The 23,818-nt window shown below is 59.7% G+C and overlaps 10 protein-coding genes across 10 annotated transcripts; 4 read left to right on the top strand and 6 right to left on the bottom strand.

Moving 5' to 3' along the window:
- Positions 1-1,512: 1,512 nt before the first annotated feature.
- On the top strand, positions 1,513-4,409 carry CH63R_02962 (Trk family potassium uptake protein; the record flags this gene model as incomplete). The annotated part of the gene is made up of 3 exons (XM_018297937.1): positions 1,513-1,612; positions 1,690-3,410; positions 3,465-4,409. 3 exons carry the CDS (start codon positions 1,513-1,515, stop codon positions 4,407-4,409), a joined length of 2,766 nt encoding a protein of 921 aa, XP_018162753.1.
- A 622-nt stretch (positions 4,410-5,031) lies between these two features.
- On the bottom strand, positions 5,032-5,761 carry CH63R_02961 (Ribosomal protein L19; the record flags this gene model as incomplete). The annotated part of the gene is made up of 2 exons (XM_018297936.1): positions 5,032-5,528; positions 5,599-5,761. 2 exons carry the CDS (start codon positions 5,759-5,761, stop codon positions 5,032-5,034), a joined length of 660 nt encoding a protein of 219 aa, XP_018162752.1.
- Positions 5,762-6,096: 335 nt separating this feature from the next.
- On the top strand, positions 6,097-7,313 carry CH63R_02960 (uncharacterized protein; the record flags this gene model as incomplete). The annotated part of the gene is made up of 2 exons (XM_018297935.1): positions 6,097-6,214; positions 6,289-7,313. 2 exons carry the CDS (start codon positions 6,097-6,099, stop codon positions 7,311-7,313), a joined length of 1,143 nt encoding a protein of 380 aa, XP_018162751.1.
- A 222-nt stretch (positions 7,314-7,535) lies between these two features.
- Positions 7,536-8,960, bottom strand: CH63R_02959 (Cysteine synthase; the record flags this gene model as incomplete). Its single annotated transcript, XM_018297934.1, has 2 exons — positions 7,536-8,533; positions 8,663-8,960. 2 exons carry the CDS (start codon positions 8,958-8,960, stop codon positions 7,536-7,538), a joined length of 1,296 nt encoding a protein of 431 aa, XP_018162750.1.
- Positions 8,961-9,453: 493 nt separating this feature from the next.
- Positions 9,454-12,445, bottom strand: CH63R_02958 (Ring finger domain-containing protein; the record flags this gene model as incomplete). Its single annotated transcript, XM_018297933.1, has 2 exons — positions 9,454-12,258; positions 12,395-12,445. 2 exons carry the CDS (start codon positions 12,443-12,445, stop codon positions 9,454-9,456), a joined length of 2,856 nt encoding a protein of 951 aa, XP_018162749.1.
- An 894-nt stretch (positions 12,446-13,339) lies between these two features.
- On the bottom strand, positions 13,340-14,287 carry CH63R_02957 (Enoyl-CoA hydratase/isomerase; the record flags this gene model as incomplete). The annotated part of the gene is made up of 2 exons (XM_018297932.1): positions 13,340-14,070; positions 14,152-14,287. The coding sequence occupies 2 exons, from the start codon at positions 14,285-14,287 to the stop codon at positions 13,340-13,342; spliced, it is 867 nt and encodes a 288-aa protein (XP_018162748.1).
- A 901-nt stretch (positions 14,288-15,188) lies between these two features.
- Positions 15,189-15,889, top strand: CH63R_02956 (Rer1 family protein; the record flags this gene model as incomplete). The annotated part of the gene is made up of 3 exons (XM_018297931.1): positions 15,189-15,257; positions 15,318-15,735; positions 15,804-15,889. 3 exons carry the CDS (start codon positions 15,189-15,191, stop codon positions 15,887-15,889), a joined length of 573 nt encoding a protein of 190 aa, XP_018162747.1.
- Positions 15,890-16,622: 733 nt separating this feature from the next.
- Positions 16,623-18,093, top strand: CH63R_02955 (RNA polymerase ii-paf1; the record flags this gene model as incomplete). Its single annotated transcript, XM_018297930.1, has 2 exons — positions 16,623-16,893; positions 16,955-18,093. The coding sequence occupies 2 exons, from the start codon at positions 16,623-16,625 to the stop codon at positions 18,091-18,093; spliced, it is 1,410 nt and encodes a 469-aa protein (XP_018162746.1).
- A 977-nt stretch (positions 18,094-19,070) lies between these two features.
- On the bottom strand, positions 19,071-21,000 carry CH63R_02954 (Capsule-associated protein; the record flags this gene model as incomplete). Its single annotated transcript, XM_018297929.1, has 2 exons — positions 19,071-19,146; positions 19,211-21,000. 2 exons carry the CDS (start codon positions 20,998-21,000, stop codon positions 19,071-19,073), a joined length of 1,866 nt encoding a protein of 621 aa, XP_018162745.1.
- A 2,038-nt stretch (positions 21,001-23,038) lies between these two features.
- CH63R_02953 (uncharacterized protein) lies at positions 23,039-23,809 on the bottom strand (the record flags this gene model as incomplete). Its single annotated transcript, XM_018297928.1, has 1 exon — positions 23,039-23,809. The coding sequence occupies one exon, from the start codon at positions 23,807-23,809 to the stop codon at positions 23,039-23,041; it is 771 nt and encodes a 256-aa protein (XP_018162744.1).
- Positions 23,810-23,818: the final 9 nt, after the last annotated feature.

The following is a 23,818-nucleotide window of genomic DNA, read 5'->3' as shown; positions in this document are numbered from 1 at the left end:
ACCACATGTCGGCCTCCCATCCAAGCAGAAGCATTCCCTCGCCCCAAAGAAGCAACCCCCCCCCCATCTGCGTGTTGTACAGATACACATAGTACGGATAGATGCTGTGGAGCGCACTCGACGGTGAATGGCGAATGTCGAATGGCGAGTGTCGAATGCACAATGAGGTGCTGACCTAAGGTTCACCGCTCTCACCGAGTACGGAGTCGGCCCCCCTTACCGAAGATGCGTTCTTTTCCTTTGCCTTTTTCCCTTTCCCATGTTCCGTTCTCGGTGGGGCGAACAACTGCTGCCAGACAAAGCTTAGCTTGTGTTGCCCCCCTCCCAAATGTACAGTACATAGTACCCAAGGAAAGGGGGGAGTTCCTAGGTTGCAAGACGGCAGACCTGACGCGACGGGACGGATAGAAGTCCCCAATTCCATGGCAGGGATGCGTGTGGATGTGGCTGTGGATGCGGGATGCTGCTGGGTGCGCCGCGACTGGATTGCCGCAGTGGATTGACAGGCCGGCCGCCAGACAGAACGAGGATGGTTCAGTTCAGTACAGCATCTCAGAGTGGTCACTCCACACCAAAATCGCCCCGAGACGCCCGCACGCCGATGGAACGGGCTTTTCCTCCCTGGGGAGGTATCTAATCAAAAGGGAGACAGGGAAGGGGAGGGGGAGAAAAAAAAATAACAGCGAGGGAAAATTGGACTCGCCTCGTCGCACCGCCCGCGCATCTAAAATTCGAGCTCTTCCCAGCTCCTCCTCAGCTCCTGTTATTGTTGACATTGTCGTTGCCATCCTTCGTCGTTGCTGTCGATTGGCAGTTGGGCTTCCCTCAGCTTCTTCTCCCACCCGGAAGCCAAGAGCGACAGGGCAGGCAGGCAGGGCATCCAGTGGCCGCCCCCTGGCCATCGGCATCGGCATCTGCAAGCTGCTGCATCAGCGACACTTGCAGCACCACCCGCTCCATCTCTTCTTTCTTTCTTACTTCCTCTCCAGATAGTGAAATTCACTTCACAGCCTGTGCAAGTGAACTTCACTCGTCCGATCCCATCTCGACCCTTCCTCCCCCCTCCTCCCGAGTATTTTAACCGCCAAGAACCCTTTCTCGCTTTTTTTTGTGTGACCTTTCCCCTGCTGCAAAACACACAGACGACCGCAGCTAACACCACGCTAACTACACCCGGTCACTGTTCCCCCCTCCTCCAAACCCGTCCAAGTCCCCCCGTACCGATTGATCGTCATGAAATCCAGCTTAGCCGTCATCTAATCCTCCCACAAGGACGGTTAGACCAGAAAGCTTCACAGCCACAGAGTGCCAAGACCTGGCCCATTCACTTTCCTCACGCAAACCTACGGCACCATTCTTCTCTTACACCACATCGCCGCCCCCCCCTCCCCTTCGCCCTTCGGGCTGATGTTTCGACTGGTTTGTCGTTAAAGCGGAGGACAACTGCCTTCCACTTCACTCGCCTTCACCCATCCTCATCATCGCCTTCACCACCGTCGCGATCTGGGTGAAATGCTCCAAGATACGCGCGGCTGGCTGCTCGCCCAGCTCCGGGCAGCCAAGCCCTCTTTCATATCCAAGAAGCCGCACTTCAACTTCATCTCGGCTCACTGTAAGTCGCCGTCCCAACTACGACCCGTCGCGTCCCACCCTGGGCACAACGCTAATCCGCACCGCGCCCGACATCAGACTTTTGGATTTGCGGCCTCACTGTGCTGGGCTCAATCCTGATTTATGCCTCCGCTGGCGGCCAGATGCCCTACATCGACGCCCTCTTCTTCGCCAGTGGCGCCAACACCCAGGCCGGCCTCAACACCATTGACGTCAACCTGCTGAACACGTTTCAGCAAATATGCCTGTATTTTTTCACCATGACGTCTAACCCCATCACCATTCACTCCTCGGTCGTCTTCCTGCGGCTGTACTGGTTCGAAAAGCGATTCCAGGGCGTCGTCCGCGAAGCTCGTCAACGGAGGAACACCATGTCCAAGTCCAAGTCCAGGGCGAGGGACGAGTTGAGCCAGGCCGAGAGGGGCCGTCTGAGCGTGCGCAATATCAAGGTCATGCACACGAATGGCCACCGCTCCAGGATGACCAACGATGGCATCCTGCTCGACATGAAGGAGGGCGAGGACGGTCGCATATCGCCGGGGAGCAACGGCTTCGTTCCCATCACCATCACGCCGGCACAGCACTCTCCCAGAGACCAGACGCCGGACAGCGCCTCGGAGCACAACGACGACGCCCACAGTACGGATGTGTCGCAAGGCCGGATCACCTTTGCTCAGCATGTCTTCCGAAGCGACGGGACGGAACCGGAAGTCAAGCTCCCGCCGCCTCATTCTCCTGCCCACTTGGCCATCCTCGAGCGCCAACGAAACGGTCCTGAAGAGACGTTGCGCATCCCGAACCCCCGGGATGCCGAGAGGGGCATGAAGCCCAAGCGGGTCGAGGACGACGCTGCCCCGGAGCCCGAGGACGAAAGGAGTAACAGCGTTCCGCATACCAATGCTGCGACTGGCGGAGCGAATGACTTGCCGGATGCCGTCGGCGGCAATGGAGGCCGACGGCCAACGATCAAGATCGCCGAACCTGAACGTCCGAGGGAGCCCGAAAGAAGCGTCAAGGATGAGATTGCGGAGGAGGCCGAGGTGATTGGTAGAACAATCTTCCCTTTCGCGCTGCGCAAGCCGAGGCTCTTTCAAAAGGACGACAAGAAGACACACGAAGACGGCGACGGCGCCCCTGAAAATCCCATCGCCAGGGTCAGGAGCCGTACCTTTGATACCATCAGGACCGCACTGACCCGCGATAAAGTCGAGGACATGCCGTACCTGAGTTTCACGCCCACGATGGGCCGCAACTCCGCCTTTCCTGGCTTGACGCTGGAGCAACGCGAGGAACTGGGAGGTATCGAATACCGGTCGCTGAGGACACTCGCCGTGATCCTGCTGTGCTACTTCTGGGGATTCTCAATCTTCGCCATCACTTGCTTCCTCCCGTGGATCTACACCAGCTCCAACGCCAAGTACGCCAACGTAGTCGAGTCGGCCGGCGTCAGCAAGGCTTGGTGGGGGATATTCACGGCGAACTCGGCGTTCAACGACCTGGGTCTCACCCTTACGCCTGACAGCATGAACTCGTTCAACGACGCGTCGTTCATCCTGATGATCATGTCGTTCTTGATCATCATCGGCAACACCGGCTTTCCCATTATGCTCCGCGTCGTCATCTGGATATTGTCCAAAATTGTACCAAAGCGTACCGGACTGTGGGAGGAACTACGCTTCCTCCTGGACCATCCCCGTCGCTGTTTTACTCTGTTGTTCCCAGCAGGTGCTACCTGGTGGCTCTTTATCATTCTCATCGGTCTGAACGTGCTCGACCTGCTGTTCTTCGTCTTGCTGGATGTAAGTGTCTCACCTAGGCTGCGGTTTATTGACCTGTACTGATACCACGCCCAGCTGAACGATAATGCCGTGAGCCACCTGCCGGTGCACGTCCGCATCGTGGACGGCATCTTCCAGGCTGCGTCCACCAGAACGGCGGGTTTCTCGGTTGTCAACATTTCGCTGCTGCACCCTGCCGTGCAGGTTTCGTACATGATCATGATGTACATTTCAGTCTTTCCGATTGCCATCTCGATCCGTCGCACCAACGTGTACGAAGAGAAGTCTCTCGGCGTGTACCACAGCCCCGACGAAGACATGGAAGGTACCAACGAGAACAGCGCCTGGTCTTACGTCGGCACCCATTTGCGGCGCCAGCTGTCGTTCGATTTGTGGTATGTGTTTTTGGGCCTCTTCATCCTGGCCATCACGGAAGGCCACCGGATTCAGAAGAATGACTTCGACGTCTACTCCGTCCTGTTCGAGATCGTGAGTGCATACGGCACGGTTGGACTCAGTCTGGGGTACCCCAACGTCAACGCCTCGCTCTGCTCGCAGTTCACCACCGGGGGCAAGCTGATCATCATTGCGATGCAAATCCGCGGACGACACCGTGGTTTGCCTTACGGCCTCGATCGTGCGGTTCTCTTGCCTAGCGAGTCTCGATTCGAGAAAGAGGCCGAGGAGGCGCAGCCAGTCCTGGTCCGATCTGCTACTGCCGCGTCGACTGGAACAGCGCTCAGCGCGACTCGATCCAATTTGCGATCAAGAAGAATGAGCACAAACAGGGGTCAAGGAAATCTCATCACCCAGTTCCTTCACCCAGGACCCATGATTCCTCACGAGGATAGCCTCACGAACCTGTCGAGACGAAGCAGGTCGTTTGGCACCGATGACCATCCTCAGATGGGCAACAACATGAGACGGCGCAACACCGAGCCGGTGGAGGACGACACCACGTCTAGTGACAGCGAGACGGCGGCTCCTCCCCGGAGGGTCTTTACCACGCCGGCACGCTAGAAGCTGCCTCAATGGACGGCCGCGGAACGGCCGGTCCCGGAGGAACAAAGAGACGGAGACATTGGACGGAGTTTGGGATGCTAGCGGGAAAAGGAGTTATCGGATCAAAACATTTTTTATTCTCTGGCGCGGCGGTCAGTTGGTATTTGTAAACCCAGGATGGGCTAGATGGCTCAGGCCACATACTTTTCGACGTTGGCGTTGCACATTTCCTGGACATTATTAGGATACCGTACACTTTATGATGAACCACGAACATTTACTTTGCGCTGAACTCCGTGTACCGCGAACTGACGGCGGGTTCGGCCTGAACCCCCCCCCTCCCCCTGAAAATGCCGGCGAAATCAAGGGGAGACGATTGCATCGACCGATCTCAGCAGCGGGACGAGACGCGTTCTTCACTGGGCTCAAGAGCGATGCTGATAGACAATGGAACGGGTAACCCGGAATGTGAAAGATAATGTGTTCATGTACAAGGCTCTACAAGGCCAATATTGTACAACTCGCCCATTTTCTAATCGTACAACGTCCTGACGACCCAACCCCCTTTTCACCAGAAGTGACGTCCTCCCCACCTCGCACCCGTTTCGTTTCCAGAAGCAATTGGCGTCTCCCCCCAACGCTAAAACCTCGTACCGACCTGCTTGCCCCTGTTGCGCATGCCGTACCTCTCCTTCTTCCAAGCAAAGACGAGGTGGTCGACGCTGCCCATGTCGTGCTTGGGCTTGCGCAGGTACGTCAGGCGGGCGCGGCGCGCGCGCTTGGGCCGGCGCCAGACGATGTCGATGCCGATGACGGTGGGCGAGTAGATCTTGTACCACATCTCGATGCCGACCTTCATGAGCTGGCCGCGGAGCAGGATAGCCGTGTCGACGCCGCGGCGGCGGATCGACATGCACACGCCCGAGAAGGGCTCGCCCGACTTTGTCGTGACCATGAGCACGTCTCCGACCTTGGCGGAATCCGGGCGCGCCGGGTCGAAGAGCCGCGTGCGTGCGCCCGTCGCGTCGAGGGTGCTGCGCTGCTGGGCGTCGAGGGCCGGGAGGGGGTCCTTGTGCGTGTGGCGGACTGAAGGGAGTGGTGGGTAGACTGCGAAGGTGGGCTTGTCGCGGGGACCGACTGTAGATCGTGCCTGTTAGCTTCGGAGGGCAACGGAAGACATCGTCGGAGGGGTCGTGTAGGAGCTCACAGTAGGAGGGCTTGGTCAAGGGTCTGGAGTGCGAGGGTGTTGACGCCGGGCGCTCGGCGGCGGGAGCGGTGGCCATGGATCGGGTCAGAAGCCTCTGGTGCCGCGTCTGGCGGAGGGCCGTCTTAAGGCAGCCGATCGGCCTCCAGAGACAGGTGGCGTTCATCTTTGGCTGTATGGTCGTGGGGGACAGACGGCTGCTACGCAATCTTGTCGTCGGGCGAGAGGGAGAGCGAGAGAGAGCTATGCAGGTGCCGAGATCGAAAAGTCGAAGTTCGAGGTGCGAATTGCGCGTTGTGATTGGCTCGGTACATCAATGATGCGGAGCCGCTGGCCGGGCGAGGGTGCGATCCAAAATTTTGGCAGTGCACCCTGCACTGCAGCAGGTCATCCACGAATAGCTCCCCCCCCTCCCTCCCTCCCTCTGCCGATTGCTGCCGAAGTCGACGGTCGAGGAAACTTCCAACCACTCGACGACAGAAACACAGAGTGATTGCAAACATGTCGAGGACGTTGATGGGTAGGGCCCTGAGGGGTGCCAAGGCGTCGTCGGTATGGGAGCAACGGGCGTGCATCACCCAGCAGCAGCGGAGCTTCAGCCAAACGCCGCCTCGTCAGAGTACGTCTCGTGATATGTGTCGGGGTCTTTCGGCAGTAAACAGGAAGGGGGGAAAGACTGACATGGCGCTTTAGATCCCCAAGTTATCTTCGACAAGACGACGTCGCCCGGCCTCGGCCCGATTCTCGAAGAGATCCAGTCCAATATCATCCTCCCCTACCACCTCCCCATACACCAGCGCAAGCGCGTCTTCTCCGAGAAGCTCAAGCACCGCCTCAAGAGCGACCCCGTATACCTCGAGATCGACGGCCTCGAGCACCGCTTCTCCCACATCAACAAGGAGACGCTGCCGCCCTCACGCGAGCTCACCTGGAAGGCCCTGCATGCCATGCAGACGCCTCAGGACTGGAACAACTTTGTGCGGCTGCTGTCGGGCATGCGCAACGCCGGCCGCCGCTACAGCCAGGCCGACTTCGCCAAGATGATCTGCATCGCCGGCGACCAAGGCCAGATCTACACCATCATCGACGCCGCGCGGCAGGTACGCAAGACGGGCCTGCGGCTCGACAACTCGGAAAAGGCCAACATGGTGCTGCACTTTGTGCAGATGCGCGCCGTGGAGAGCGGCTGGGACAAGGAAATCACGGAGCAGGCGCTGCGGTGGACCGAGATGGTGCTCGAGATGGTTGAGGACCCCAACCACGAGCTCGTCAAGGAGAAGCGCATGAAGTTGGTCGGGCAGACCCGGCTTGCAAATGACCCGCAGATCCTGGCCGCGGCGCTGCATCTCTCGGCGGTGCTGGCTGTCAAGCACAATGGCGGCAAGGACATTGACGGCAAGGTCGCAAAGTACGCGACGCGGGTCGCCAAGCTATGGCCCGCCTCCAAGGGCCTGCTGAAGCTGGGTCGGGATTGTGCGTACGACAACCGCGAGAATGGCTTGGCGTATCTGGTGAACAGCCGGGATTTGTACCTATCGTGTGCGAGCCCGATCCTGCACGGCCTGTTCATGGCCAGCCGCGTGGTCGAGAAGCCGTTGGCCGAGAAGTTGCGCGCGATCTCGAAGACGCTCGCTGTCGAGGTCAAGATTGCGGTGGAGTGGCAGGTCGCCCCTGCCGAGCGCGGCCTCAAGGCCTACAAGACCTTGTTCCAGAATTAACAAATGTCTTTTGGTTTTTGTCAGAGGGAAAGACAAGGTGGCTGCCATCATGTATAAGACAGCGGAGGAAAGCACAGGGGCGGAAAGAAAAGGGGATCAGACAGAGGGCCCTGGAAAGGGGGCTATGTACAGTTGATATGTAAGATTATCTATGTATACAAGCATCAAGACATACACACACCTACACCCACACACAACACCCACGACGACCGATCCCGCACACTACGGCAGGACGATGTACTTTTCCAAATGCTTGGGTATCGCGCCCAGGAGCTTCTTCTCGGCGAGCCACTTGCGGGAGAACAGCCTGTCGGCGTAGCGGTAAGCGCCGTCGCACAGGATGGTGACGACGGTGTTGCCCTTGCCGAGCTTTTCGGCGACCTCCTTGGCGGCAACGACGTTGAGGGCCGAGCTGGCGCCAAGGTACAGGCCCTCCTCGTCGAGGCAGCGGTAGACCATCTCGATGCTCTTCTCGTCGGCGATGGTCAGCGAGCCGTCGACGAGGCCGATGTCGGGCTTGAGGTTGTCCGTGATGCGGCCCTGGCCGATGCCCTCGGTGATGCTGGACCCCGTGCGCTCGACGAGCTTGCCGCCGGACGAGACGTACGAGTGCAGCACGCTGCCGGGCGGGTCGGCGAGGAACGACTTGACGCGGCCGCCGCTGACGTCCTTGAGGTACCGCGTGATGCCGGCGAGCGTGCCCGCGGTGCCCGTGGCGCAGGTGAAGGCGTCGATGCCGCCGCGCGTCTGCTCCCAGATCTCGGGTCCCGTCGTCTCGATGTGGGCGCGGCGGTTGGCCGTGTTGTCGAACTGGTTCGTCCAGACGGCGTTGTCGAGCCTCTCGGCGTGGCGCCGCGCCTGGTGGTTATAGTTCTCGGGGTTCTCGAACGCGACAGCGGGCACAGGGTAGACCTCGGCGCCCAGCAGCCGCAGCAGGTCGATCTTGCCCTGGGACTGCGTGTTGGGCATGTAGATGACGAGCTTGTATCCCTTGGAGCGGCACACGTGCGCGAGGCCGATGCCCGTGTTGCCGGCGGTGCCCTCGACGACGGTGCCGCCGGGCTTGAGGAGCCCGCGCTCCTCGGCGTCCTTGACGACGTAGAGCGCTGCGCGGTCTTTGACCGAGCCGCCCGGGTTCATGAACTCGGCCTTGCCGAGGACCTCGCAGCCCGTCTCGGCCGAGAGGCGGTTGAGGCGGATGAGGGGGGTGTTGCCGATGGCTGCAAATTGAGGGACGACCACGTCAGCGATGCGGTTCTCGGGGGGGTTTCTTTTACCACATGATTGGAGAAGGGGGGTGAAGACAGGTGAAGAAGTGCAATGCGGGAGGAGGGGTCGAGCACACTTACCGCCAGTGAGGCCCTTGACGACGCCCTGCGCGCGGGAGAGGGTGAGGGAGTATGCGCTGGGCGGGTCGATGGCGCGGGCGGCCGTCGTCGCGAAGCGGCGCACGCCGAGGCGGTTCATGGTCGCTGAACTTCCTTTTTTCTTAAGCTCGATCAGGGTTTCCCTTTTTCTTTTTGACAAGCCGATTCGTGGTCCTCGCCGTGGGCGTGTTTCGGGGCAAATGTGGAAGTCGGGAGGGATCAAGTTTGGCGGAGAGGGAGGTTCCACGACACGGGCGTTGCAGAAACGGGCCTCCGGCATTCGGCTTTCTCAGCTGCTGAAAGAGAACACCACCGCCCCCAGCCTATGGTGGGGTTTGCTTCTTCAATTGGGTTCAGCCCGTCACCATAAGAATCACGTCAGAGCCGCTAGCGGCCGGCTGTGGGTGGGGTCGTTACACGGATTACGGAGCGGGACCGGCAATCGGGAGCCAGTGCGACGGCCGTGCCGCGCATAGGGGTCCGTCCGGTCATTGTGCGACTAGCGGTCAATGGGCTCAGTTACTTCAATCTAACCTTGCTTTAGATCCCTTCTAGAGGTCTGCAGTTGGTTCCGGTTGTTTCAATGCTTGTACCTAGCCACCCACTCGCCTGGAAATGGAAGATAGTACCGGGTCATCCCATCATGCATACCCCTTTTCGTCCTCGCCGCCGTTTCATTCATCACGGCCACACCCCGAATTACCAAAAAAAAAAAAAAAAAACCAAAAAAAAACCACTCTTCTTGTCTATCATGACCCTACACCATGTCCAATTCACTTGTGATCATCCAGTCGTCTCACGTACGGCGACGGAAACAGCCCCTTGGCGCCCATGTAGACCCCGAAGAACCAGTCCCCATTAACATCCTCAATCTCCCGGATCTCCGCGCCCCTGGGAAACAAGAGCTCGTCTTCGGCCTTGGGATACCAGGCCCACGTGGCGCTCGCTCGAATTCCCCCGCCGCCATCGGGCGGGAACCCCGGCGCGAGGCCCTCGGCCATCGGTGCATCGGCCGCGACGTCCCTGGTGACGAAGCGTTCGCGCTTCTGTCCGCCTTCGTACCACCACCATTTCTGCGGCGCCTGCTCGTCGCTGCCCTCCGCCGCGGTGATACGTAGGTTGCGCCCGCCCACGAGGTCGGACAGGATGTGCCGCAGCTGCCCGCCAGGCCCGTCGCGGAAGCCGATGACGATCATGCGGTGTCCGTTGAGGCACCGGCGCCAACCTGCATGCCCGTTCTCAGGACTGATCTGGTCGCGTGCTTCGAGGTTGGCGTAGCAGTTTGTGCAAACGTCATAGTCGCCCGGCTGGGTGTCCGGCTCGATGGAGCTGGTGCAGGTGAAGCAGTGGTATCGGCTATGGCTGGGAGCGATGGGGTCCTGGCAGACGTCGCAGCGGGTCGTGAAAGTGAGCGGCTTGAACGGGCCGATGCTGTGGATGTTGGGTCCCGTCAGGACCGCGGCCGCGTAAGGCGGCCGAGGCGATCTGGGGCTCGCGGGCGGCGTGTGTGACGGCTGCGGCTGATAGGTCAGGGGCAGGAGAGGGTGGGTGCATGACCGCCCCTGGTTCACGCAGCTGTTGCAGAACCCCCAGTCGCCAAAGTTGCAGTTGTCGCAGCGCCAGAAGCACTCGTTCGCCCAGGTCAGACACCGCGCGCAGAAGTTGCCGCTTTCCAGCCTCTTTATCGGGTCCTCCGTCGTAAGCGTCCGTCTGCCCTCCGCGCCGCCAGGGATGATCTTGGGCTGGAGATACCGGTTTGCCGTCAGCATGTGGGGCCTAGGGATGTCTTCTTTGGCCGCGTGCCGAGCCTTCTCCCACTTGGCCCAGGCGCCGTATCCGAAGCCGAACCAGTGTAGGCAGCCCTTGCCCGACCTGTAGCACTCGAGGCAGATGTTCCAGTTGCCGCTGGCACAGATGTTGCAGTTGTAGTGAAGCTCATACTCGATGTGCTGCTTCGCGCAACGGGCGCACGTAATCGATGGTTCAGGGTAAAGCTGTGATCGTGTCCGTTGGTGCCCGGGGGTGGTTGGACTGCTCATGCCCAGACCCAGCCCAACAGGGCCCGACGTGGCCTGGCCGATGATGGACAGGTCCGCCGGTCGGTTCGGTCGTTGCATGCGAGGCGACAGCGGCTCCATGGGAGGAGACGGCGCGAAGTTGGCCGACACCAGCGCCGACGGGTTCGTCACCCGGCTGGCGAAGGTGAGGTCGCGTGGCGGCGGCGCGGTTGTCGGAGACTGCGTCGTAGTGGGCACCGAGGGCGTGCTGGAACTTCGGATTTCGGTGAAGACAGTCCTCGGGGCGGATGCTTCGCCAAATTGTGGCCGCGTCGTCGACAAGTCTGTCTGCGAGCGCGTCGTCACCCGAGTTTCGGATTGCGTTGCTTCTGGCAGAGGCGTCGTTGCACTACGGCCGCCGCTCGAGGTCCGCCTCCTTCTTCGCCTCTCCTCCGGTCGCACTTCGAGATGCAGGGCGCTCTGGGAGAGCGGTGGGCGGCTGCGGTCTTCGGGGAAGCCGCTCGCGCTGGTTGACCTCGAATGCGGCCGTTGCCTGCTGGTTGGTCTGCTGTTATCCGATGCACCAGACCGTATCTCATGCACTCGGTCAGGAGAGGATCTGGACTGCCCGCTCGCGTTGTTCCTCCTCGCCGCCGCCGCCGCCGCCGCCGCCGCCGCCTCGGCTCTCGTGCGCTCCCGTTGCCTTCGTCGGTAGGCCTCTGTGATCTTGCGGCTCAACTCATCGTTCCGACTCAGGTCGATATTGTCAAGGTCCAGCCCGTCCAACAGCCCCTCCTCCTGGATTTGCCTGGCAAAGTCTTCAATCTCTCTCTCAATGTCGCGCTCGCTCAAGTCGCCCGAGCTGATCAGAGATCTCAGGGATGATTGGTGCTCAATTTGTCGGCGCCTCGTGTCGGATGACTCGTCGGAACGGTGCCTCGACTCGCTCCTCCGTCGCCTCCTGTGCTCGCTCGATCTCGCATCCGACTGTGGCTGCAGCTGGTCCGCGCTGGATCGCCCTTCGTTGGCCCGGGGCCTTCGGCTACCCTCGTACCTGGGGCCGTGGCGGCCGTCCCGACTGTGGTCTCGGCTTCGGCGTGCTCTGCCATCAGCGGAGCTGCTGTCCTCCCTGCGTCGTCCATGTCGAGGGGCCAGGGAAGAAGATTCTACACCGGCTTCCCTGAGGCTAAGATCTCGCACGTCTTCCAGCAACCTCCTCTCCGCGTCGTCGGCTCGTCTCTCCTCCGGGGTCCTCTCGGGGAGTCTCAGCTCAGGCAGCACTGTGTCGCCTGGCCTGTACTTCTTGCCCATCTCCTCCACATCAGTCTCCGATCTCCTCCTGTCTGGGTTCGCCGCGACCAGCATGTCGAGGAGGGTTGCGACGGTGGCATTGTGCCTCGTGTCGCGCACCGGCGCACGGCATGACGGGCAGGTGAAGACGTTGGCGCCGGGTACGGGCGGGGTTGGAGAGTTCTCGGCCTGGTTCGCCTGGAAAGAGAACCAGTCCTTCAAGCATGCACCGCAGTAGGTGTGCAAGCAGTCGAGAAGCGTCAAAGGCTGGTAGAGGAGTTCGGTGCAGATCTGCGAGGGAGTGTTCGGTCAGCGCATAACCATGCCCGGCCAGAGCTTTCCTCCCCGGGCCAAAAAGTGCCCCTCCCCTCTTCCACTTGGGGAGGCGGGCGCTACGGGCGATGGATCGGACGGACGTGCGACTTACAGAGCACGTCAGCTCCCTCTCGAGATCGAGTCCTGGCTTTGAGGAATCCATGCAGGAACTGTCGCTCCGCGCGATCCCAAGAATGCCGGGCACGAAGGAGAAACCATGAGAAGAGTTGCGCAGGACGGTCGAGAGGAAGGCGGGGGGAGCATGCCCGTATTAAGACGAGGACTGGCGGGCGGCTTTGAGTGGCGGGGCTTCAAGGGCTAGGCGCGCCCGTGGCCGCTGCAGCAAAAGGCCAAAGGCGCACTCACAGGCTTGATACAGGCTGGGAACTGGTCGGAAGCCGCGCCCTGCTGGATGCGACGGCAGCCCAACCCCACGTTCGTTCCCCGTCCGCCGCCAACCCCTAACCCCTGCTTCAAGGGCTCCTGAGTCCTGAGGGAGCACCTCACATCCCATCTCTCCTCGCGGTACCAATAGTGCAGCTCCCTCCACTGCATCTTGGGACGGGCAGTCCCCTGTAAGCCCCTCGAAATACGAACTCAGTGCCCACCGAATCGGGATATGTTCAGAGGCATGTGGCCTCCGGCGGCCAGCGAGCCTTCGGGAAGTTGGAATACAGCAAGGGTTTGGGCGGTCAGGCCTGTCTCTTTAACGGATATGCACCCCAAATGGGCGCACACACGCGTACATGCATTACGAGAGATGCTCAAAAAGAAGTCATCCGTCATTCTGCAACCCATCACCTGCAAAGGCTGCAACTGGGCAAAGAGAGAGAGAGAGAGAGAGAGAGAGAGAGAGAGGGAGCCAAGAACACTAACACCCACTCGGCAGGGAGCTGACTGTGCTCTTGCGTCGTCTTGTGCACGCCGGGTTGGTTGGTTGATGGGTCTTCCCAAGACACCACCATTCGCTTAGAAGGCTGCTGGTCGCACAACATGTTCGTCTTGTTCAGAATCAGACACTTTGCATTTATTTTACATTCCGGGGGTCAGGCTGCACTTAGGAGTGAGTCCACTCGGCCTTCTTCTTCTCGGCAAATGCCTTCATGCCCACCTTTTGGTCGTTGCTGCCAAACAGGCTGTGGAACACTCTCCGCTCAAACTCGACGCCGTCCCGCAGGGGCAGGTCTTGGCTCTTGTTCACAACCTCCTTGCATGCGTTGATGGCCACCCTCGAGTACCCGGCGATCGTCTCGGCCGTCTTGAGCGTCTCCTCCATGAGAACCTCGTACGACGGGTAGGCCTTGGCCGCAAGGCCCCACTTCTCGGCGTCAGCTCCGGTGAAGGACTTGCCCGTCAGGATCAGCTCCATGGCCTTGGACTTTCCAATGGCCCGGGTCAGGCGCTGGCTGCCTCCCGCCCCGGGGATGGTGCCGAGTTTAATCTCGGGCTGGCCAAAGTTGGCCGTCTCGGTGCAGTAGAGAATGTCGCACATCATCGACAGCTCGCAGCCGCCGCCAAGGGCGTGGCCCGAGACGGCAGCGATGATGGGCTTCTTGACTTCGGTGGTGAGAAGAGACCAAGACTCGATAAAGGACTTGGTGTAGGCCTCGGAAAAGGTAAGCGGGGCCATCTCCTTGATGTCGGCACCGGCGGCGAAAGCCTTCTGGGAGCCCGTGAGGATGATGACGGAAGTGTCGTCGGACTGGTTGAATGCCCTCAGCGCATCATTGAGCTCGTGGATGAGCGGCGTGCAGAGGGCATTCAAGGCCTTGGGGCGGTTCAACGTCACTAAAGTGGACCACGGTCAGAGTCGTGAAGAGGTGTGGTGAGCGTGGGCGTGAGCGTGAGCATCGCCGCGAGGACACTCACCCTGTCCAACACCGGGCTTCGGCTGAGAAACCTGGATGTACTCATAAGACTTGCTGGCGAACCCGCGCGCAAGTCTGGGCAGTGTCGGGGCCTGCAATCGCGAAGCGACTGGCCGGAGGTATCTGAGAGAGTTCATGATGACGGAGCCCGGGTCGCGGCTTAGAGGGAGAGGGAGGTCAAGACGAGGGAGGATGCGATGTTCAAAGAAAGCAATTGAATTGGCGACTGGGTCAACAGAGAACTGCCTCAACTGGGGAAATAACTCGGGTTGTACACACTGATATCTCGAAGACCGGTCAAAAGTTGAGCTGTGATTGATGTAATGGACAGGTCGAAGTCAAGCTCCATCCAGCCTCTAGGGATGATAGCTGGAAAGCGTCGGCTCTCGAATGCCGAGGATACAGTCGGCCGGGCCTTGCACACTGTGGATGCTCTTCTCTTCCCCCGCGTCACAAGCTCGTTGCTCTGGAGCAGTGGGATCCCTGGCCTACCTAGGTACCCTAGGCATGTAGGTAGGTAGGTACCTTAGGGGCCTGTGTACCTTAGGGACCTGTTTTAGCAGATGCGGCCCCAGCGGGTCCAAGCTTGCGCCGGCTGGCTGACAGTTAAAGGTGCCCGAGCTGCGCCACAGGGGGTTCATCCTGGGCCACCGAAGGGGGTCCAATCACTGAGCAGTGCACTCCAATCACTGGAGCACTCCGATCGCTCAGGTGGCCGGCTAAGTTTCGGGCAAAACAGCAGACGAGACGCGACAAATGGGAGGGAGACAGGGGACAGGTTGTGGTTTGGACGGATAGGTAGCAAATCAAGCAAGCCTTACGTGGCTGAACCCATTTCCAGAGATCCCGTCTGCCAGTCAACCCAAAAATTCGTCCGGACAGATCGCGACAGCGCCGGCCTCTTCCCACAGCATTCCCCCCCCCCCCATCTCCGCTTTGCACCCATCCCCCCCCTGGGTTGACAACTGCGCATCCTGTTCACCAGCCGCCTCAACAACAAGACACCCCAGAGTCTCGTCCGTGCTACTATCGCCCAAGATGGACTCCATCGAGCCGGAACAGACCGCCTTCTCCTCGGTCACGGCGCACACCTCGAAGCTGCAAAGGGTTCGGCTGCCTTGAAAGCGCGCGATACTGGAACACTCGCTCATGCTAACATCGTCGCAGCAATACCAGGCGCTCCTCGACCAGTCAACGCCCTTCGTTCTCTACAGATGGATCAGCACCGGCTTCTTCCTCCTCACCTTCTTCGCCCGCATCTTCGTGGCGCAAGGCTGGTACATTGTCGCATACGCTCTCGGCATCTACCTCCTCAACCTGTTCCTGGCCTTCCTGCAGCCCAAGTTCGACCCCTCCAACGAGGCGCTGGACAATGAGATGGAGGACGGTGGTGTCGGCATTCTCCCCACCAAGCAGGACGAGGAGTTCCGCCCCTTCATCCGCCGCCTCCCCGAATTCAAGTTCTGGTACTGGGCCACCCGCGCCATCCTCATTGCCTTCTTCTGCAGTTGGTGGGAGATCTTCAACGTGCCCGTCTTCTGGCCCGTCCTGGTCATGTACTGGTTCATCCTCTTCTTCCTGACGAGTACGTCTTCCAGAACCCGCTCCCCTCTGCTTCGGCGTTCTTGGCGCAAGCTAACTCCCCTCTCCCAGTGCGCAAGCAGATCCAGCACATGATCAAGTACCGCTACGTGCCCTTCACCTTCGGCAAGAAGAACTACGCCAAGAACAGCTCCTAGAGGAGCACGCAACCTAACGACGCGACGGAATGAAGCTGGGATTACGAGACAGGCGGTCTTTGTCACGCCGCTGCGGGGGCGAGGACAAGTTTGTAAGTCTAGGCACGAAGAAGTATAGACAGTATGCGAGTATGAAACACATATTTTGACGAAGTCTGGACGGTGACGATGGGACACGGGGGGCTTCGCTGTATGTATAGAAAGGAATGGCGCGAAGGGTTGTATGAGTGAGTGAGTGCCTGTATGGTTGTGACGGCGAACTAGGCTCCTACACAGGGGCGCATCAGCAGGCGGCGCTCCTGCACGACCGGGAGCAATTGCCCCGTTGATGAGTGACGGTTTTGCTTTGAAACCGTTCATCTCATACTACGAATTGTAATAGAGAGGACAGTATTGTTCTATGCTTCTCCATCCACTTCATCGGTTTTATCATAAGGAGTGAAGCTTTGGACAGTTCAGGGGTGGTGGTGTCGTCCAGCTGGCTCCGTCCGATAAAGGTGATAAGGCCCGCCGCCCGAGCGCTGGTGCGCAACTGTCCCGAAGGTCAGCCTCGTGGAACTTTTTCCCGGCCAATTGCACCTTCCCTGCCAAACGCGTGCGACCAGCCGACCGCAGCTCTCCGCCCTCAATTATCGAAGCCACCCACCCACCTCGTGCTCGTCTCGCCCCAGCCCGACTGTCACGATTTTGCGGTCGCACCGCCTTACGGACGCTTCATCCAGATATACGCACAATGTCGTCCTCGGCGCCTCGCGGCGGCGAGCGCATGATCCATCAGGATTTCATCGCTCGAATCCGTTACTCCAACGCCCTTCCGCCTCCTCCCAACCCGCCCAAGCTGCTCGACATCCCGAACACCGGCCTGGCTAGCGGCCAGTACACAACGCCCGGCTTCGCGTCGCGCCTGGCGAGAGAGCAACCGCTGAACATTGAGGTCGATGCGGAGCTCGGCATGCCCTTGAACCTCGTGGGCATGCCGGGTATCTTTGATGGAGACGAGAGCTGTAAGCGCGGCCGGCCCGCCTTCTGTCGTTCGACAACCAGTACTAACGTTCGTTCTCGTAGCTATCCAGGCCTCTTCGCACCCACCCCCCGTCCACCCCCACGACAGAGCCCTTCTCAGGCCGCTCTCTACCCTGGGCCGAGCCAAGAGCAACGCCGACGCATCAGTCTCCTTCCTTCGAAGAACCGAATACATCTCCTCCGTGGCCCCTAGGAAAGCGGGTGTCGCCGCGGGAGCTTTCATCAACCCCAAGATCAAGCGCGCCGAGAAGCGCCGCTCTCCCGAGCCGGACAAAGACTCGCCAGCAGCCATCAGGCGCAAGATCGAGAAGAGCTTCGAGAGCGCGGAGCGCTTCCTCAGCAACCCGAGCCGCCATCGTCACCCCAGCAAGCCCAATGTCCATCTCACTTCCTCGTACCCTCTGCTACCCGATCCCGACGCGTTCCCCGACTCGGGTGCATACGTCACCGTCAAGCTCCTCACAAACCCCGTGGCCAGCGCCAACAAGTACGATCGCCGCCTGCTCAGCGGTCTGCTGCGTCCTCTCGACAGGAGCCCCGAGGAAAACGAGGCCTTCCAAGCTGCTCTCGAGGCTCACGAGCGGGACCCCGTGCGCAACCCCAAGCCCGCCAACCTGATGGACTACAGCTTCTTCCTCCCCAAGACCCAGGCCACGGGCGACAACTTCCGCGCCAAGTTTGACCCGGAGAACCCCGACCACGACGACGACTCGCTCTACACATACCAGAGCGGGTCTAACCCCTGCTTCCAGTTCTCTCGTCTGCGTGCGTACGAGACGACCAAGGAGACGGAGCTGGATCACAACTCCAAGTACAGCGAGGAGGTCATCCTTGCCTTCAATGACGAGCCTTCGGGCGGCAAGCAGAAGGCCGCCTACTACTACCCGGTCATCCAGCGCACCACCATTCGCCCTCAGCGTGCCAAGAACATTGCGCGCACATTGACGCAGACGGACGATGAGACGCAGGTTGTCAACGAGGTCGAGGTGTCCATCACCGACCCCAAGGGCGCGCCGCGCGAGAACATGAAGCGATACAAGGAACGGCCCATAGGCTATGTAGAAGAGGTGCAGGACCCCTTCCCTCCCGTCGAGGGCGGCGGCGAAGGCGCTGCTCCCGGGACACCCTCGGACCGGGATGCCGATGGCGATGCTGATGGAGATGAGGAGGATGAGGATTAGAAGGAGATGTGAAGCAGACGGGGGAGGGGAGGGAGAGCGAGAGCCACAGAGCCATATCTCATGACATCGCGTTTTTGATGGGAAAGGAAAGGGTTCATGGCAGCCATCGATTAATATCCCGCATCGCTCAACGGGGTTGTTGTAACATCAGCTGTTTTGTCTCTTGTTTTCTTCCTTCCGCAGACCATTCGGCGTTTGGGGCGTGAACAAAAAGGAGGCCGTAATCACCACCACCACCACCACCACCATCCATATATGCGATTGTCTTTTCTTCAGAGAGCCCGAGGCAGCTAGCTGGAAGAATCACACATGAGCGTACCGGCTGGACAACCAGACAGTCTGAAGGCGACCATTGAGTTGCCCGGCAGCGAGCGCTTCAGCGCCGCCAGTGCCTTTGGTTTGAGAGTGCTTCGCATCCACGTGAAAGTGTCGAGGGAGGGAGGGGGAGGGGGGGATTGATACACAATACACTACGGCTCCATCCGCCCACCCTGGGACGCACCCCGTCTTCGGGGCACAAAGGTCTCTATCTCTCCTCAGGATATGTACAATGAGTCAGGTCATGATGTCAATTAGGTGTATATAATCTCTATGCCGCAGCAAAATAATCTTATGGGACACGGCGGCCGGATTCTCTATGCCCAGCAACCAACTCCGTCGAGCGTTCCCCGCCCATCATACAGGTAGATTCCTTCCCCTGGTTCGCAACGGACAAACGACGACGCGGTTGTCAACAAAACGTTCTCCTCCGGGCGTGGTATGAAGAGCACGCCCCCACATTCTCTGAAGAGATTCTCATCAAACTTGGGACACGGTGTATACGATGACAGAAGGGGAAAAAGCCAACTCCCCAGTTGCTCCTTTTGCTCCCTTTTGTTCTAGATGGTATGCCTGAAAGCCGCGCCGCGGCATTCAAAATCACAGCGGCGGTTGGATAGCCCGTCGTAAGTAGAAGTAGAGGTCGTCTACGCCGGCGTCTACGCCGGCGGTTGCGGGTTGGCGCCGACGGAGAAGCCAATGCTGTCTCTCCTGTCGTCGATGACGCGACCGTACCTGCGATGAAAACAAAGGTTAATATTACGTATATCCCCTTTCACGGCGACCAGGGTGTACTCACTCCAAGAGGAGGCGGAAGAACCAGACCTCCATGTCCTCCTTGCGGAGCACCTTGTTCGCCCACTCGCGGCTGCTGATGGCCATGCGCTCCGCCTCGTTGCGGCCCAGGGCGCCGTCGCCGAAGAAGCGCACGGCCTCGAGCCAGTCGTCACCCTGCAGGCTCAGGGGCACGTAGTGTGCCCAAGGGCGAAGCCACTCAAAGTGCCACTCGCGGAAGATGGCGAGCTTGAAGACGAGGGAGCGCGACTGCAAAAAGGCGTAGAAGCGGCCCGAGAAGGCGTTGCCGTCCATGTCGAGGAGATACTTGTACTTCCAGGCATCCTGTTGCTCGGCGTGGCCCTGGACCTTGAAGAACTCCTTCTGGGCGTCGCAGTCGCCCGGGTCGCACTGCCCGACGTGCGAGAAGTAGACGTCGATGATCTCGCGGTAGTCGCCGCGGGGCACCTCCTTCACCTCCCACTTGGGGCTCTTGTCGTCGCCGCGGTTGGTGTAGATCTTGGCCTGGTCGGCGGCGTTGATCTTTTGCACAAGGTGCTGGCGGTGCTGGCGGCGCCAGCCGCCGTTGCGCGAGAACCCGCCCGTCGTGGAGCCGCGCCAGTAGAGGCGGTCCTGCTTCTGCTCCCAGAGCATGTCCTTGGACTCGTCGTAGGCAACCTTTTTGTACCAGTACCAAGGCGAGGGGTAGAGGATGTCGTTGTAGGACGAAATCTTGGACTGCGAGAAGATGGGAAAGAGATCGTGGACGACGTTGTACGCGTTGGGGCGGTCGAAGAAGCCGTACGTCTCACGGAGGGACGGCGAGAGACAGACGTCGGACATGGCGGTGATGTTGTAGACGAAGCCGAGCTCGCTGACGCCGTACTTGCTGCGGTCGTCCGCGAGCTCGTCCTCCTCGAGGCCGCGGGAGGGGGTGTCGGGCGGGCATGACATGCGGGAGTGTGTCCAGGTAGGCTGGTGGGCGAAGACGTTGAAGCGGGTCTGCTTATACTCCACGATGATCTTGCCGTCGCTCAGGTCGCCGGCGCGCTTAGTGAAGGCGTTCTCGGGGTTCACGGCGGCGTTCGCCTTGGGCATGTTGACGTCCTTGGCGCGGGTCACGAGACGAGCGAGGTCCTCGTGGGGCACCACGACGCGCGGCTCGTCGTGGATGTTGAAGGCGAGGTCCATACTCGGCAGGTACTGGATGAACTTTTCAATCATGCCCGAGGTTGCGTCTCGCTGCCAGTCCTGCCCGCCCTGGATGTGCGATACCTTGTGGTCTCGGATCAGGAGGCCGAGCAGGTTGTTGTCGAAGCCCAGTGCCTCCCTGGCGCGCTCCCGTATCGTCGCGGGTTTCAGGCCCCAAAAGGGCGTGAGCATTTCGTTGATCATGTCGAACTCGTCGATGAGCTGCACGCCGTTGGCCTTTGCAAAGTCGAACCACTTGTCGAAGTTGGGCGGCGGCGGAATGCCGTAGCGCCTCCTATACTCCTTGACGGCGTCCTCGAGCGTCTTGGACTGGCGCCTCAGCGTGTCCTGGAAGTCCTTCTCGGCGCTCGTCATGAGGTGCCACATGGGGTGCGAGCCGGTGCCGGAGGCGGGCTTAGGTCGTCTGTCGGGAGGCGAGCCGCCGCCACCGCTATTGGCGGCATCGTCGCCGGGCGGCTTTTGGGGTTCCTGTGGCGGAGGGGGTTTCGCTGAGCCCGGGACGGGGGCTATCGGTCGCTGGTCGGGAGGGATTCGGAATATCGTGTATGCACATATCGTCAGGAAGGCGATGAGGCCGACCACGGTCCATTGGCGACGGCGCATGGTGATGGTGTCGCCACTGCCCCCCTTCGCGGCGGGCTGCGGTCGTTGTCGAAGCTGTCGTCGGGAGCTGTCAAAGGTGTAGAAGGCCAGTTGTGCCAGGTCGCCCGTATGCGGTGAAGCGAAAAGGAGAGAGGAGAGAACGAATTCAGCACCTCATTGCAATGAGAAGCATTGGAGCCCCTGCGAAAAGGTGCAGCCCGTGGTATCGGTCGTCGATAACGCGGAAAAGTGTTGGTTGTGGTGGCCGCAACGATGGTGCATGTGCTGGTCAATTACCTAGGTAGGTAGGTAGGTAGGTAGGCCGAATGCCATACTTTGGGTTCAACGCTAACGTCTGCACCCGCGCGGAAGCGCCTCTCTCTGCTTGATGCGCCCCTAAAAACCGTGTAACAGGGCCTGGCTGGCAGGGTACTTGAGTGCTTGGGTACCTAGGTATCTGCCAACAAATGGAACGTGTCCGCGCCAAGTCGACCAGGGGGTCGTAGTTGGACACCCCTGAGACACGGGAAACCTTTGGTCTTGGGCGATGATACCCTGCCACCTAATCTGCCTTCAGTTCTAAACATCTAAACCTAACTGATCCTATATTCCTTATACTAACTCTATCCCTACTCCTAACCCGAATTCTAACCTCTAAGCCTAACCTAAACCCCAAGGGCCGTCTAAGAGTGCATTTCTCTATAAATTTCTAGAGTTTTCTAGGCCTAGAGGGGGGACAGAAGTCGGTAGACGCAGATTAGCTAGACACTGAGGCAAACTAACATCCCCCTTGAGCTTCACTGTCTTGAAGATTGCTAGATTGCTGTGCACGCTCTTAGGAGGAAGATAGTGACAATCGTCGATGTCCAGACTCTTGAAGGCTGCGTCGTGCCCGATGCTCTCCTCCCTACCATGTTGTTGTCACAGACAGCACCACAACCAGCAGTGATTGATTTGACAGGCGGGAGGCTCTCTGCACTACTACATCGGCTCTCACTTCCATGATAATCCAGCTTGTCGGAATTGTGCCCGACGATTAGCGCGTAAGCTAGTCGAACCAATTTATCTCAACGGCTGGAATCTGATATTCGGCCAGATCGAGACTTTTGCCAAGGGATGTTGAAGGCGTCCACGGGTATCTGTATTTGCGTGAGTTTTCTCGAATCATATTGCATTGTCTGCACTCCAGGCCCAGCTTGAGTGACACCATCAGCAGTGGCATCTTGCAAGATGCATGTTGCCGGGGGATTTTCTCACCAATCAGGTCCAACTTGTTTGAGCAACGCCATATCGACTACCTGTATTGTTTCATTTCCAAGCCAGACGTGCTTGGTTATGGGCTATCAGGCGGGACACGACGAGACAGCTTTGGCAACGACCAAGCAATTCATGTTAAGGATAAGATCATGCGGCGAGTCGGTAAAAGCTCACTATTAACCACGTCCGTCATTTGTTGCAACAGACAAATCCAAACCGGAAAAAATATATTGTGGGTGGGGAAATACAATGAGGTAGCTTTGTTTCGAAGCCTTGAGTGTTGATTGACGATAGCTTCGATCCGCTCCCCCCGAGGAACTCGCAGAAGAAAAAAATTATGCACAACACAGCTACATCGCATCGACGGCGCATCACGTGGGAGGCCTCGCTGCTACGGCCGTGACCGCCAGCGCACACAAGGCAGAGCAAACACGCCTCTGAGATATCGCAAATATGCACAACATACCTGCGTCGCAGCATCTTCCCATCACGTGGGGACGCCGGCCGCAGAACGGGCCTCGCGCGACGAGTGTTGCCGTTTTGGGCAGTCCAGATAAGGCTCAAGACGAATCACCCGTGGGTGCTTCACCGAATTCTTGAATGACGTGGGAAGCCGGGGGGTCATCGTCCGCATATACCCTCAAAAGGAAGACCTAGACAGGGTGTGAACGGCCCCCAAGTTGTCACTCGAGACGAAAGGCAAACATCAACGTCCGTGGTGACAAGATGGCGCCAACCCTCGGGGAGCGTGTGGTATTCATGCAACGTCAGTCGAGGCTGCCAACCAAGGAGACACAGACCATCACCTGTACATCACATTCGGCTTTACCCTCATCCCCTCCGGAACCCTCTCCGTCCCCTCCATCGGCCGCAGCAGCACGTCCGCCCCGCTCGCTACGATGCAATACCTCTCCCTCAACGCATTCGTGTCCTCCAGGATGCTCGTCGGCATCTTCTCGTCCCCCGGCGGCGGACTCCGCATCGCCAGCGCCAGCAGCTCCGGCGTTGACTCCCAGCTCTTGCTCGTGACGCCCACCACAAGACTCCACGCGATGAACGCCACCGCGACGAAGCAGTACGCGAACAGCCCCATCATCGAGTACCACACCGTGCTGTCGCTGGCCGAGTACGCGAACCCCTTCATCTCGGCGCGGAAGTGCAGCGCCTGCGATGTGGCCCGCCGGGCCTCGGTCACGTCAAAGACCGTCCCGGACTCGGGGAAGCCGAACTGGGTCTTGCGCGGGAAGAAGTCGCGCCACCAAGCGCCGTCGGGGTCTTTGAGCGTGACAATGGGGGATGCGGCGGGCGCGGTGCGCGCCATGCCGTTGGTGAGCATGGCGTTGATGACCGTCTCGACGTGGCCGACGGTCCAGTCGAGGCCCAGTTCCGAGTTGACGAGCCCCGAGGAGGCGGCGAGGCGTTGGAAAACGGTGGTGCCCTCGTTGTCGACGCGCGGGTTCGTCAGGTTGGCGTACGAGGTGTGGATCGTCACCTTTTTCGCCGGCTTCCATGTCACCGGGAAGGGCCAGTCGTCTGTCCAGACGTGGTTGTCGATGTTGATCCCGGTGTTCATCCCGACCCA

The sequence above is a fragment of the Colletotrichum higginsianum genome, chromosome 2, assembly GCF_001672515.1.
Source record: "Colletotrichum higginsianum IMI 349063 chromosome 2, whole genome shotgun sequence".
NCBI classification, from domain to species: Eukaryota; Fungi; Ascomycota; class Sordariomycetes; order Glomerellales; family Glomerellaceae; genus Colletotrichum; species Colletotrichum higginsianum.
This window is presented reverse-complemented; position numbering and strand designations above follow the sequence as displayed.